Source organism: Perognathus longimembris, chromosome 3 (assembly GCF_023159225.1).
Source record: "Perognathus longimembris pacificus isolate PPM17 chromosome 3, ASM2315922v1, whole genome shotgun sequence".
NCBI classification, from domain to species: Eukaryota; Metazoa; Chordata; class Mammalia; order Rodentia; family Heteromyidae; genus Perognathus; species Perognathus longimembris.
In genome coordinates this window covers 72,898,808-72,910,221 of record NC_063163.1, presented here as the reverse complement: position 1 = coordinate 72,910,221, position 11,414 = coordinate 72,898,808, and the positions used below count along the sequence as shown (strand labels likewise).

Sequence of the window (11,414 nt, the reverse complement as noted above, 5' to 3'; positions counted from 1 at the left end):
CCTCCTTTCGGGTGTTGGGGTTTTCATCTTCCCCATTGGGGGAGGGTGGCAGCTGGTGGACAGAGAGCCCCGGCTCTGGGCTTCTGTCTGGATTTTGCACCCCTTTTCCTAACTTTTCATTGTTTGTTTTCTTAAAAAAAAAATCTTAACAGAAGCCAAAGGCCATGAGCCCCTGGGAGCCTCCTGGAACCCACCTCCCCTCTCCCGCCTGTGGGCCCAGTGAGAACTGAGAATTGCAAAGCCCCCCAACCCCCCCCCCCCAGCCCTCCAACTCTGGTTCTCTCCCCTTCTCCCCGGTGTCCTCTTGTTTGGTGTCCAGCCATGGCCTCATCGAACGTCCGACTCTCTCTCCCCACCCCTCCTGGTGTTGTTCTTTAACGTCTATGGAGCTTCTGCTGCAAGGAACAAAAAAGAAAAAAATAAATAAATAAAAAATTTTAAAAAAGAAACAAAAAAAAACAGAAAAACAACAACAAAAAAAAAAGAGAAACCAGACAAGAGGAAAAAAAAAAAAAAAAGCAAAGGAAAAAACCACCACTACACACAGAAGAGATTTAAGGAAAAAAAAGAAAGGACATAAACTGGCACCAGTTAACTTTCTTGTACTTTTTTGCTGAATTTAGCTTCTTGTAGTTTTTAACTTATTGCTATGTTAACTATTTATTACCCGTTACCCTGTAAAAACATTTGTGTATATTTCTGTTCTTTCATCCAGTTTACAAGTGTAAAAGGGAGACAAATGTTCTGTTTCTTTAAGTTTTGCTGAGATGTGGTTATGCCTAATTTATTTATTAAAAAAGGGAGTGGAATTATTAAAGTAATAATTATTAATAACAGTAATGGTAGCCACGGGCCACCCAGGAGGCGTGGCTCAGTGGGCCTGCCCATCTGGGGGTCTTAATGGAATTATTTTTGCTCTTGTCTTGAGAATTTTTTCAGTCTTATTTAGCTGGTGAAAACCCTAGCTTGTTGATGATACATGAACCTATTTATTCTTGTGGTTTTAAGTCCTCCCTCTCCTTCCTCCTCCCAGCAGGGCAGGGACTCCCCCTCTTCTAGTGGGTGCACCTCTCTTTTCCCTGCTGTTTCTGGGGCTTTCCCCCCCCCCTCCGCCCTCCGCCAAAGTGCTGGAGGCATCCGAGCAATAAGGGCTGGGTTTGTCCCCCCCACCCTGGGCGGGGGCCAGGCTCTGCAGAGGGGGGACCCCCACCCTCCCCGCAACAAGGCCTAGGTCCCTGCCATTCCTGACTGGGTGAGACTTCTTTTTTCTAAAACACTAAAGTTCAGCCCAGCCAGGACCCCCTTCCCGGGAGACCAGCCCCTTTTCCCCAGGGTGGGCCAGGCCAAGGGCAGGGGGGACCTCTTGGAGTCTCCCAGGGTCTTCCATGTCCCTGGGAGGAGGGGGGGGGTCAGGGGCCGGGCCAGTGGGGAGGGGACTCAGCCCCTCCAACCCTCCTCCCTTCATCCTGTTATTTATTCAAAAGGTTTCAAAATCATGAGAGTTCATGTTGGAGGTGATAAAGAACTGTTCAAAAAAAGAAAAAAGACAAAAAAAAACAAACCCAACAGCCCAAGAACACTTCGCGTTGCTGCGTTTAGACTATTTATTACCGGGACACCAGGCCTGGCCGCGGTAACGAGACTTTTACATGGAATTGTTTAATTATTTGTACTTTTCATGCCAGAAAATAAAAGTTCAGAATCTTAAGGTTGTTGAGTGGTCTGTGTGCTGGGGTGGGGGAGGGGGGGCACCTGGGTGTGGCCATGCTGTGTGGCTGCACCTGCTGGTTGCTAACCCTCTCTGGCCCTGGCGCTCATGGCCTGGGTCTGCCCACAGCTGTTTCCCAGTGCTCTAAGCTCAGTAAGGCACACACAGCCAAGTTTTTGGGGAAAAGAGTCACATTTATTGTGTCCGAGGTCACACATTGTCTGATTCCCTGGCCAGGAGTGGGGGGTGGGGGGGATGGGGCCAGGGGCTGGGCACCAGGTACAGGGGTGAGCCCCAGGAGAGGGGCAGTGTCTTCATTCCATCTTTGGAAGCCACCACTGGGATCTGCAGGCAGCTCAGCTCCCACCAGGGGCTGGAAAGTGGGGCCCCACTTGGTTGCTGTCCCAGGGAGGAGGGCCAGGAACCCCAGGCAGGGCAGGCCCAGGCCTTGGTCCACAAACTGCTGGAGGCTGGCTTCACCTGTGGAGGACCTAGAATGGGGGGAGGAGGAGATGGAGGGAAGCTGGGGGCTGGCTCAAAAGTACAGTACACTCTATGTGTATGCCACCCCCCCTTTTTTTTTTGCCATCCCCCCCCGCCTTTTTTTTGCGAGTTCTGGGGCTTGGGCTCAGGGCCTGGGCGCTGTCTCCAAGCTTCTTTTGCTCAAAGCTAGCACTCTACTGCTTGAGCCACGGCACCACTTCCAGCTTCTTGGTGGTTCCCTGGAGTTTGCCCCATGATCCCTCAGGATCTCAGCTGCCTGGTTAGCTGGGACACAGGTGTGAGCTACCAGCCCCTGGCTTCCATGTCACTCTTGTGCCCACCTCTCTGCAGCCACAGGCCGGCTGGAACTCACAGCTCGTCATGGTCACCATCGGGGGGCAGCTCGGGGGGCGGTTCTGGGCAGGCAGCAGGCGTCACCAGCTCCATGAGGTACTCACAGCGGCTGGGCTCTGTGGTGCTGGCCACCACGGTCTCCTTCCCACACAGCAGGCGGACCTGGGGACAGGACAGGTGGGAGGGGTTGGAGGGAGGGGAGCTGTGCCAGCCCCCCGCCCCCCCATGTCCCTTGGGCACTCACGGTGGTGGAGCGGTTGGGGCCCTGCCAGCAGCCTGTGCCCTGCTCGTACTTCATAGCACTGAACCTGTCATGGTCTGGGCCGGCCCAGGAGCCCCAGGTGCTGAAGGAGAGGGGAGATGTGGAGGGCCCCGCAGGTGGAGGGGCAGGGATGCGTGGGGAGGAGGCCGGCCTAAGTCCACTCACCCGAGGTTGGTAGGGGAGCCACCATGTTTGGGTTTCTGGGAGACTAGTTTGAAGGGGCAGAGCCGGTAGACGTACCTGTTGAGGGACAGGGCTGGTATGGGGTGGGGGGGACAATGACACAGGGATTCCCCCATCCCATGTGCTGGGTGGCCTCATTCTCGTTTTCTTTAAACAGTATCTGTCCCTAGAGCCCATGCTGGCTTTTCACTTGCAATCCCTCTTTCTCAGCCTCCTGAGAGCAGGGATTACAGACATGTGCCACCACGCCCAGCTGGGGGGGGGGGAGCAAACTTCCTGCCCATGTGCACCTCAACCCTCAAGCCACCCCCATCAGGAAATTCTACTCCCTCCTTCCAGTGCCCACCCCTCCCTGCCCCGCCTGGGTTCTTGAGCCCAGGGAAAAGACAGGACAGGACAGGACAGGACATACTCGTTGGTGGTGAGCTCATAGCACTGGCTGTACAGGTAGGCGAACTCTCCATGGGGGCCAAAGTCAAAGGAAATCTCCTGCTCCAAGTTCCTGGATGGACAGGCCCAGGAGGAAGGGGACTGAGATCTCAGACTCTGACACAGAAAGTGGACACCTGAGGGCCGAGCGCCTGCCCAACACTGCTGGGGCCTCCCTCTAGGCCGAGGCTAGCCTGGCCTTGGCCACCTTGGTACCTGATGGAGTCTTCCATCTCCTTCAGAGAGCGCTCCGCCTCCTCGAACTTGGTGCGGGCCTCCTGGGCGGCTGGGGAGAGGATGCAAGGGGGGGGGACTCAGTCCAGGCAGGATCAAGAGCCAAGAGAAATGTGACTGCCCCCATCTTCCTTGGACAAGGACAAATCCCCAGCACAGTCCAGCGGGCCCCTCCAGGCACAGGGCTCCTGGGGCCTAGCTGGCTCCTGGCCAACGGGGGGGGGGGGGGGGGGGGGGGGGGGGCGGGCGGGGAGGTGACACAAACAAGCTGAGCCCCACAGGGAATCTTGAGTGTGATCGGCCCTTCCCAGGCTTCAGAGCCCCTTTTGGAGACTCCAGGATGGGAGAGGGCCATGTCCCAGCTCACCATCGATGAAAGCCTGGGTCTGCTCATCATAGGCGGGCATCTTGTCCTCTTCGGGTCCTGGGCTGGGGGGCTGGGGGGGCTGGAGAGGTAGGGCCTCCTGGGGGAGGGGCAGAGTCAGTAGCCACCCTTCCCCCCTCCCACTGCCTTGTCACTGCCCCAGCTTCCCCCGCCCACACCCACCTTAGGCTGCTCCCCATGCACCTCCTCTTCTTCCTCCTCTTCCTCCTCTTCAGGGTCCTCCTCCTCCTCATCATCTTCCTCTGAGGGGTGCTGGGGCACAGGCGGCTGCTGTTCCTCCCTGGACTCTGTCGTGTCAGCAGCTGACGATACTGGAGGGTCGGTGGGCAGAGCCTGGTGTGTGGGTGAGTGGGGTGGGCAGTGCTGAGGGCACAGGCAGCGAGCAGCTCATGCCATCGCTGAGGGAGGCCTCATGTCCCCCCACCTCTACAAGGGCTGAAAGCCAGGGACTGGGCAGCCTCCATGGGGTGGAGACGGCCTGGCTGCCCAGCTGGCCGGAGTGGCCGGGTGCCAGGCCTGGAGGCCTGTGTGAGCAGCAGGGGGGAGGGCAGGCCTGGGGCTGGGCCCCTCCCCCTCTACCCACGCACCTCGGAGCGGTACTTGTCCCTGATAGCAGCCCAGACTCGATCGTAGAACAAGGTGGCATCCATCTGCATGTCCCCACTGAAGAGAGCCTGCGTTTGGAACAGGGGGCCGCTATGCATCCTCCATTCCAGCCCCAGCCCAACTATGCAGGGCTTGGGCTGTGGTGCCAGGCACGGGTGTGCTGGGCCCAGAGCTCTGGAGGGCAGGCTGCGCAGGCGGGCACGGTGCTGGGGTGGGAAGGGGGCAGCCGGGGCCTGAGGGGAGGAGCTGGGGAGAGGGACAGAGGGACACACAGGGGACAGGGAACAGATGGACGACAGGGTAAGCACAGTCCCAGGGGAAGGACCCAGGAGCATGCAAGAACAGACGGGCAGAGGGGTGAGGGCAGTGAGTGAAACGGGCTCCGTCCTGCCCCGGCATCCCCAGCCCTGAGGTCACCCAGGCCCAGGGTAAGCGGCGGTACCTGGGCCTCCCCCTCCGACAGCATCCCGTCCCCATCAGTGTCCAGCTCCGGGTGGGTCTGTAGCTCAGCCACGGAGACCCTGCAAGAACAAGGCAGGGACAGTGACGTCCTGGCTGTCAGCCAACTGCGCACAGGCCTGGGGCACCACGGGTGGGGAGCTCAGAGATGAGGCAGGGAGTTCAGAGATGAGGTCCAGGGTGGGGTGCCCAATCTGTAGAATTCATTCTGGGATTCATACTTCTCACAGCTGCAGGACCTGACAGGGGCTCAAAGCAGATAAAGGAGGCTGGGAGGCGCCTGGCACCCGACCTCTCCAAAGCCCCTTTACCTGCCCCACCAGCGCTCACCTCCTCCTGCCTTTCCAACCCAACACATGGAAACCATCTCCTGTCCTGTGCTTCTACCTGGCCCTGCACCACTTCCTGTACCCGGTACCTGGCACTGAGCAGGGAACGTACCCCTCCCTCACCCTTCCTCATCGCCAGGCTCAAGCCCTCCTCCTCGATGCTGACGGCCTGCCCCCCACTCGGTCCAGCAGAGTTCAGAAGTCCAGCCAGGTCTCAGACCCAGGGACGGAGGCGTGGCTTAGTGCTGGGGGCATGGCTAGGATATAGGGTCAGGGCCAGGAAGTAGTGGGCATGGCTCCATCCAGACCTCTTGCCAAGCTAGCAGGCATCAAGCTATGGGTTCCACCCCAGCAGCACGAAAAATAGTAAAACAACAACAAAGGCCCACAGAATGAGGAAAACAATATGACAGCTCAGAGGGCTGGTTCCTTAAGGCTGGGGATAAGTCTAGGCCTGGAGGGGGGCGGGGGGAATGAACCCCATGTCGACTAGCTGATTTTTAAGTGCAGGCTGGGGTGAGGGGACCCCAGGCCCAGAAGGATGGCCTGGTAACACTTACACCCCGTCCATGTTGTCATCCAGCTCCTGGAAGGCATTGGCTGACATCTCCTGCTCCCGCTGGGCCTTGGAGGCAGCTTGCTGCTCTGTGAGGATGCCAGCTCTGTCACCCTGGGTGCCTAGCTCGCCAGCTCCCACCCCGCCCCAAACTGGCCTTCACTAGACACAAAGCACCTACTGTGTGCCTGGCCCCATAGTGGGCCAGACACAGCCGTGAACAGACCAGACAAACAAGAGGTCAAAGGGCTGGGCATTGTTGTACATGTCTGTGACATTAGCTATACAGAAGGCATAGGTAGGAAGATCTCTGCCAGAGGCCAGACCTGGGCAAAAACATGAGGCCTGACCTGAAAAACCACCAGAGCAAAATGGCGTATGACTCAAGTGGTAGAGTGGCTGCCAACTGGGAGGCCCGAGTTCAAACCACAGTGCTACCTAAAAAAGGTAAGTGCTGGGTGCCAGTGGCTCTCATCTGTAATCCTAGCTACTCAGGAGGCTGAGATCTGAGGATCTCAATTCGAGGCCAGGCTGGGCAGGAAAGTCCATGAACTCTTATCTCCAAAAAACTACTCAGAAAAAGCCGGAAGTGGCGCTGTGGCTCAAGTGCTAGAACACTAGCCTTGGCTAAGGGACAGTTGGCCTGCCCTGAGTTCAAGCCCCAGGACCAGGAAAAAAAAAATCACAGTTCAAAGTCAGCTAGGGCAGGAAAGTCTGTGAGATTTCTTTATCTCCACTAAACTATCAAAAAAAGGAAAAAAAGTGGAGTTGTGGCTCAAGTGATAGAGCACTAGCCTTGATCAAAAGCTCAAAAACATGGGGCTGGGAACATGGCCTAGTAAAGTGCTTGCCCTGGGTTCCATTCCTCAGCACCACATCTATTCAGAAAAAGCTGGAAGCGGCACTGTGGCTCAAGTGGTAGAGTGCTAGCCTTGAGCAAAAAGAAGCCAAGGACAGTGCTCAGGTCCTGAGTTCAAGTCCCAGGACCAACACAGCCACACACATACACACTAGTTGAAACTAGGGCAGGGGAGGGCTGTAGCTTAACGGTAAAGCACTTGCCAAGCATATTGGAGCCTTGTGTGCACATGTGTGTTGGCACACATGCATGCCCACATGCACACCCTGACATACCCTCCCACAGCTTCTGGTGCCGCTCCTTGGCCTCCTTCTCTGGCCTCTCAGCCTCCTCCTTCACTGCCCGCAGCATGTCCACCTGGTCTTCTAGAGACTTCTTTCCAGCCTGTAGCTCCAGGAGCTTGTTCTGTGGGTCAGGGAAGAGGCCAGCTCTCCTTCAGCTCTCCCTTCCTCTGTCACTTCCCTGTCTCCATTCCACAGGGCAGTGCCAGGCTTTTCTGGACCACATGCCCTGCTCCTGGGCAGGACATCCTCCCATTTCCTACACCAAGAAGAAGCCCATACACCCATCATGGAAGCTAGCCCTTCTTTTTTTTTGGTGCCAGCCCTAGGGCTTGAACTCCGGGCCTGGGCACTGTCCCTTAGCTTTTTTGCTATCACTTGGTCCACAGCTCCACTTCTGGCTTTTTGTGGTTAATTGGAGAAGAGTCTCATGGGCCTTCCTACCCAGGGCTGGCTTCCAACCTTGATCCTCAGAGCTCAGCCTCCTGTGTGACAGGGATCACAGGTGTGAGCCAATGGTGCCCACCCCACCTTAAAGGCAAGGCTTTGACAGCCTCCAGTCTAGAATGTTCTCCATGACTAACTCCCAATAATTCTACTGATTTCAGTTTAGAGGCCCCACCTTCTCCTTAATTCTTGCCCCCCCAAACAGGTAAGGAGAGCAGGCAAGAGCTACCAAAATGCCTATAAGCACCCAAACTTCCTACTTCCCAGTAGTCTTCAATATCATCTTCTGTCTGTCCTTCCTCTGAGGTAGGTCTAGGTCTGGTCCCAGCTCCCAGCCCTGTGCAGAGCACACCTGCTTTATGTCTTAAGACACAAGAACTACAACGGTGGCTCACGCCTATAATCCTAGCTACTATTGAAGACTGAGATCTGAGGATTGCAGTTTAAAGCCAGCCCAGGCAGGAGATTTCAAGAGTCTCTTACCTCCAATTAACCCAATAAAGACAGAACTGCAGCTGTGGCACAAGTGGTAGAGCACCAGCCTTAAGCAGAAAAGGCTAAAGAACAGCATCCAGGCCTTGAGCTCAAGGCCTGCCACTGGTATAAAAAAAAAAATTAAAAAGAAACAAGCTCTAAAACTAAGAAAATTCATAGATATGACAGAACTTGCAGCTTTTCTAAAACTCATCTGCAGGGGCTGGGAATATGACCTAGTGGTAAAGTGCTCGCCTTGTATGCATGAAGCCCTGGGTTCGATTCCTCAGCACCACATATATACAAAAAGGCCAGAAGTGGCACTGTGGCTCCAGTGGTAGAGTGCTAGCCTTAAGCAAAAAAGAAGCCAGGGACAGTGCTCAGGCCCTGAGTTCAAGCCCAGGACTGGCAAAAATAAATAAATAAATAAAACTCATCTGCAGTCCAGGGCCCAATTCTCCCTCATGGGAACTTTCAGCTAATACCTAACCACCCAGCAAACACCTGGGCAAAGCAAGGGGCAGGAAGGTGCTATGCTGCTTTGCCCTGGATTTTACTACCTAGGATCCTCTAGGGTTTGCCCTGAGGATCCCTCACCTGCTTCTCCTCCCGGGCTTTCTTCCAGTCCTCGATGAGGATTTTCTTCAGACGGAATCCTTCCCGGGTGACCTCCGCCATCTGCTGCAGGGACTCCCTCTCCTTCCGCCCTTTCTCTCTAAGCAGGGGACACGAGGTACCGCCCAGGGGCATTTTGAGCTTACCAAAAGGGCTCACCCAGTAGCCAGGGAAAGACCATCCACCTCTTCTACCCCAACCCACCAAGGTACTTTATCCAACCAAAACAAGAGGAAGGAAAGGAGGAAATGAGGGAAACTAGCTTGCTTTTGAACTGGGAGATGGGGTCTTTCAATGCTTTCCAAAACTGAGCCAACCCTGACACCTGCCAAAAAGCAGAAATTGGAAGTAGCTGTTCCTTTTTTTTTGGTCTGTTGTGAAGCTTGAATTCAAGGCCTGGGCACTGTCCCTGAGTTCTTTTGCTCAAGGATAACGGTCTACCACTTTGAGCCACAGTGCCACTTCTGGTTTCTGGTGGTTCATTGGAAATAAAGAATCTCATGGACTTTCCTGCCCGGGCTGGCTTGAAATCTCGATCCTCCGATCTCAGCCTCCTGAGTAGCTAGGATCACAGGCCAAGGCACTGGTGCCTCACCTTAGCTGTTCCTTTTGATGTCACAACCCAATCAGTCTCTACCATCTCATACTCAGCCCACTTCTGTTGTAGTACCTGGAGTTAGTATGCAGCTGACCAGGGTTCCAGCACAGCTGTGACCCTGGGAAAGTCACTTGTTTCCCTTCCTAGACTTGAAGTTCCCCTTCTGCTGAGTAGGGAAATCACTCAGTCGGCTTTTGAGCTAGACAAAAAGCCCATAATGTGGGGGTCAGAGGCACAGAGGAAGCACTCAATATACAAAGACAGAAAAAAAGGCCAGGCAGAATTGTGCATGCCTGTAATCCCAAGGTGTAGCAGGATGAGGGAGAAAGATGGTTGAGTTCAAGGTTACTCTGGGTTTCAAAGTACCACACTGTCTCAAAGAACTTGGGGGCTTGCCTGGGTGTGGGGGTCAGGCAAGGGGCTGGGTGGAGGGGGGAGGAAAGGGTCCTGTCACCCACTTACTTGCAGGTGTTCTCACAGACCGTGCCACTGTTGTACTCATCTGTGCCATCACAGCAGTCTGTGGTGGAGAGGTGGGGCCCAGGTCAAAACTGGGAGTGCCATCACCCCCTTTTCCCAAGCCTGGGGAGAGTGTCTCCTCACTCACCACAAATCCCATCGTTGACACGGCTAGAGGGGATGTACAGGGGCTTGTAGCCGGTGTTGGTACAGTGGAAGCTGCCATTAGGACAGGCAGCTGTGCCTGCAGCAAAAAGGAAGAATTTACTCAGGGCCAGACCTGTCCCACCCATTCATTCTGCAATCCCACCTCCTTCCAAGATTTTGAGACACCCTCCCCCAGGATAGGTAGGAAAAGGGTGGCCTTCTGGGCTCCCACAGACATCACTGTCCTAACAGGATGGGGAATGAGAGATGCTAAGGGCCAAACTAGGGGCCTCATGCTCACTGAGCAAGGGCTATACCACTCAGTGGGGTGCACACTGACAAGAGTTCTCCCATTTCTATCCTTCAGTGGGAAACACCATGAAAAGACAGGACCCATCAGATTTCTGCTGATCAAGGTACTGGGGCCTTGGCACTCATGCGGCAGGTGCTCACTAGATGCACCAAGGACCACCTGGAGAAGACTCACCTGGCTCATCAGAGCCATCCTTGCAGTCGCAGTAGTCGTCGTTGACCTGATCGAAAGGAATGGTGGCCGAACCATCCAGACAAGTGAAAGGCTTAGATTCATCATAGAAGGGATGGTCTGAGAAAGAAGGCAAAGAGATTCAGCCCAGAACAACAGTAACAAAAAAGATCTCAAACCTGAGATCCACCCATTGAGCCCTACCGAGAAACTGAGTCCAAAGGCTTATGTAAAGTGCTCTGGCCGCCCCCCAGCCTCAGCACTCACTGGTGAGAGAGACGCCCCGTGGTCTCTTGACTTCCACGGCCCAGGAGAGGGGCAGCAGAAGCACCAGAAGCAACATCCCGAGATAAGGGGGTGGGGAGCGCAGAGGCCCGAAGCAGAGTCTGTGAGAGGAAGCGGGAAGATGCTCAGAGTCTCTACACGGAGCAGCACAAGAGTAGGGGATATGGGGGGTCCCCAACAGAGAGCCCCCGCTCCCACACCTCGGAAGGACAGGGGCTACTTTCAGCCAATTGGATTGCTATTCCGCTTTGGGCCAATGAGAACTCCCTCAGCTTCCGATTTGGGGGTGAGGGGCAAGGGATTCCTCGCCCCCCCCTAATCCGGGCCGGCGGAAGAGTCTCACTTTGTTCAAATCAATGGTGCGGGAAACCCCAAAACCGTGGACCTCGGCGGAGAAGGCGATCCAATTCGCGCCAAATATCCGGCCAAGGCGTCGCCAGTCCTCGCCCCCGACCTGACTCCCACTCAGTGGTAGCCTATAAAAAAGATTGAGGTGCCTTCCCACGCGCTACTTCTCCACCTCCACGAGGCCGGGGCAAAGATCACTTTCCACCGCAGCCCTTAGGAGCCACGGTTCCTGCAGCAGAAAGAAAGCGGAAGGGCCTGGGACGCGTCACTTCCGCCTTCCCGCCGCGCGCCGGAAGCGGCCGCTCCGGGACGCCATGTTGAGTGCGGCAAGGTTCTGGTTGCCGGAACTGCGGCGGCCATCTTGGATAGGGCCGGACAGTCTTGAAGAGAATAGGTCTGAAGGCTCGCGCTTAATGGCGGCGCAGCGGG

The 11,414-nt window shown here is 55.6% G+C and overlaps 1 protein-coding gene across 3 annotated transcripts; it reads right to left on the bottom strand.

The window, feature by feature from the left end:
- Window positions 1-1,886: 1,886 nt before the first annotated feature.
- Prkcsh (protein kinase C substrate 80K-H) lies at window positions 1,887-11,210 on the bottom strand. Of its 3 annotated transcripts, none has more exons than XM_048342264.1 (18): window positions 11,023-11,210; window positions 10,620-10,738; window positions 10,356-10,472; window positions 9,870-9,965; window positions 9,725-9,782; window positions 8,647-8,764; window positions 7,123-7,252; window positions 5,993-6,077; window positions 5,087-5,165; window positions 4,626-4,712; window positions 4,201-4,371; window positions 4,021-4,117; window positions 3,636-3,705; window positions 3,403-3,492; window positions 2,973-3,047; window positions 2,790-2,889; window positions 2,533-2,707; window positions 1,887-2,199 (listed from the first exon to the last, which is right to left on the bottom strand). In XM_048342264.1, the coding sequence occupies exons 2-17, from the start codon at window positions 10,693-10,695 to the stop codon at window positions 2,561-2,563; spliced, it is 1,596 nt and encodes a 531-aa protein (XP_048198221.1). In that variant the 5' UTR covers window positions 10,696-10,738; window positions 11,023-11,210; the 3' UTR covers window positions 1,887-2,199; window positions 2,533-2,560. The 3 variants fall into 3 exon arrangements, with proteins under 3 accessions (XP_048198221.1, XP_048198220.1, XP_048198222.1); XM_048342263.1 differs by having other exon boundaries at window positions 10,981-11,096; XM_048342265.1 differs by having other exon boundaries at window positions 4,222-4,371; window positions 10,981-11,096.
- Window positions 11,211-11,414: the final 204 nt, after the last annotated feature.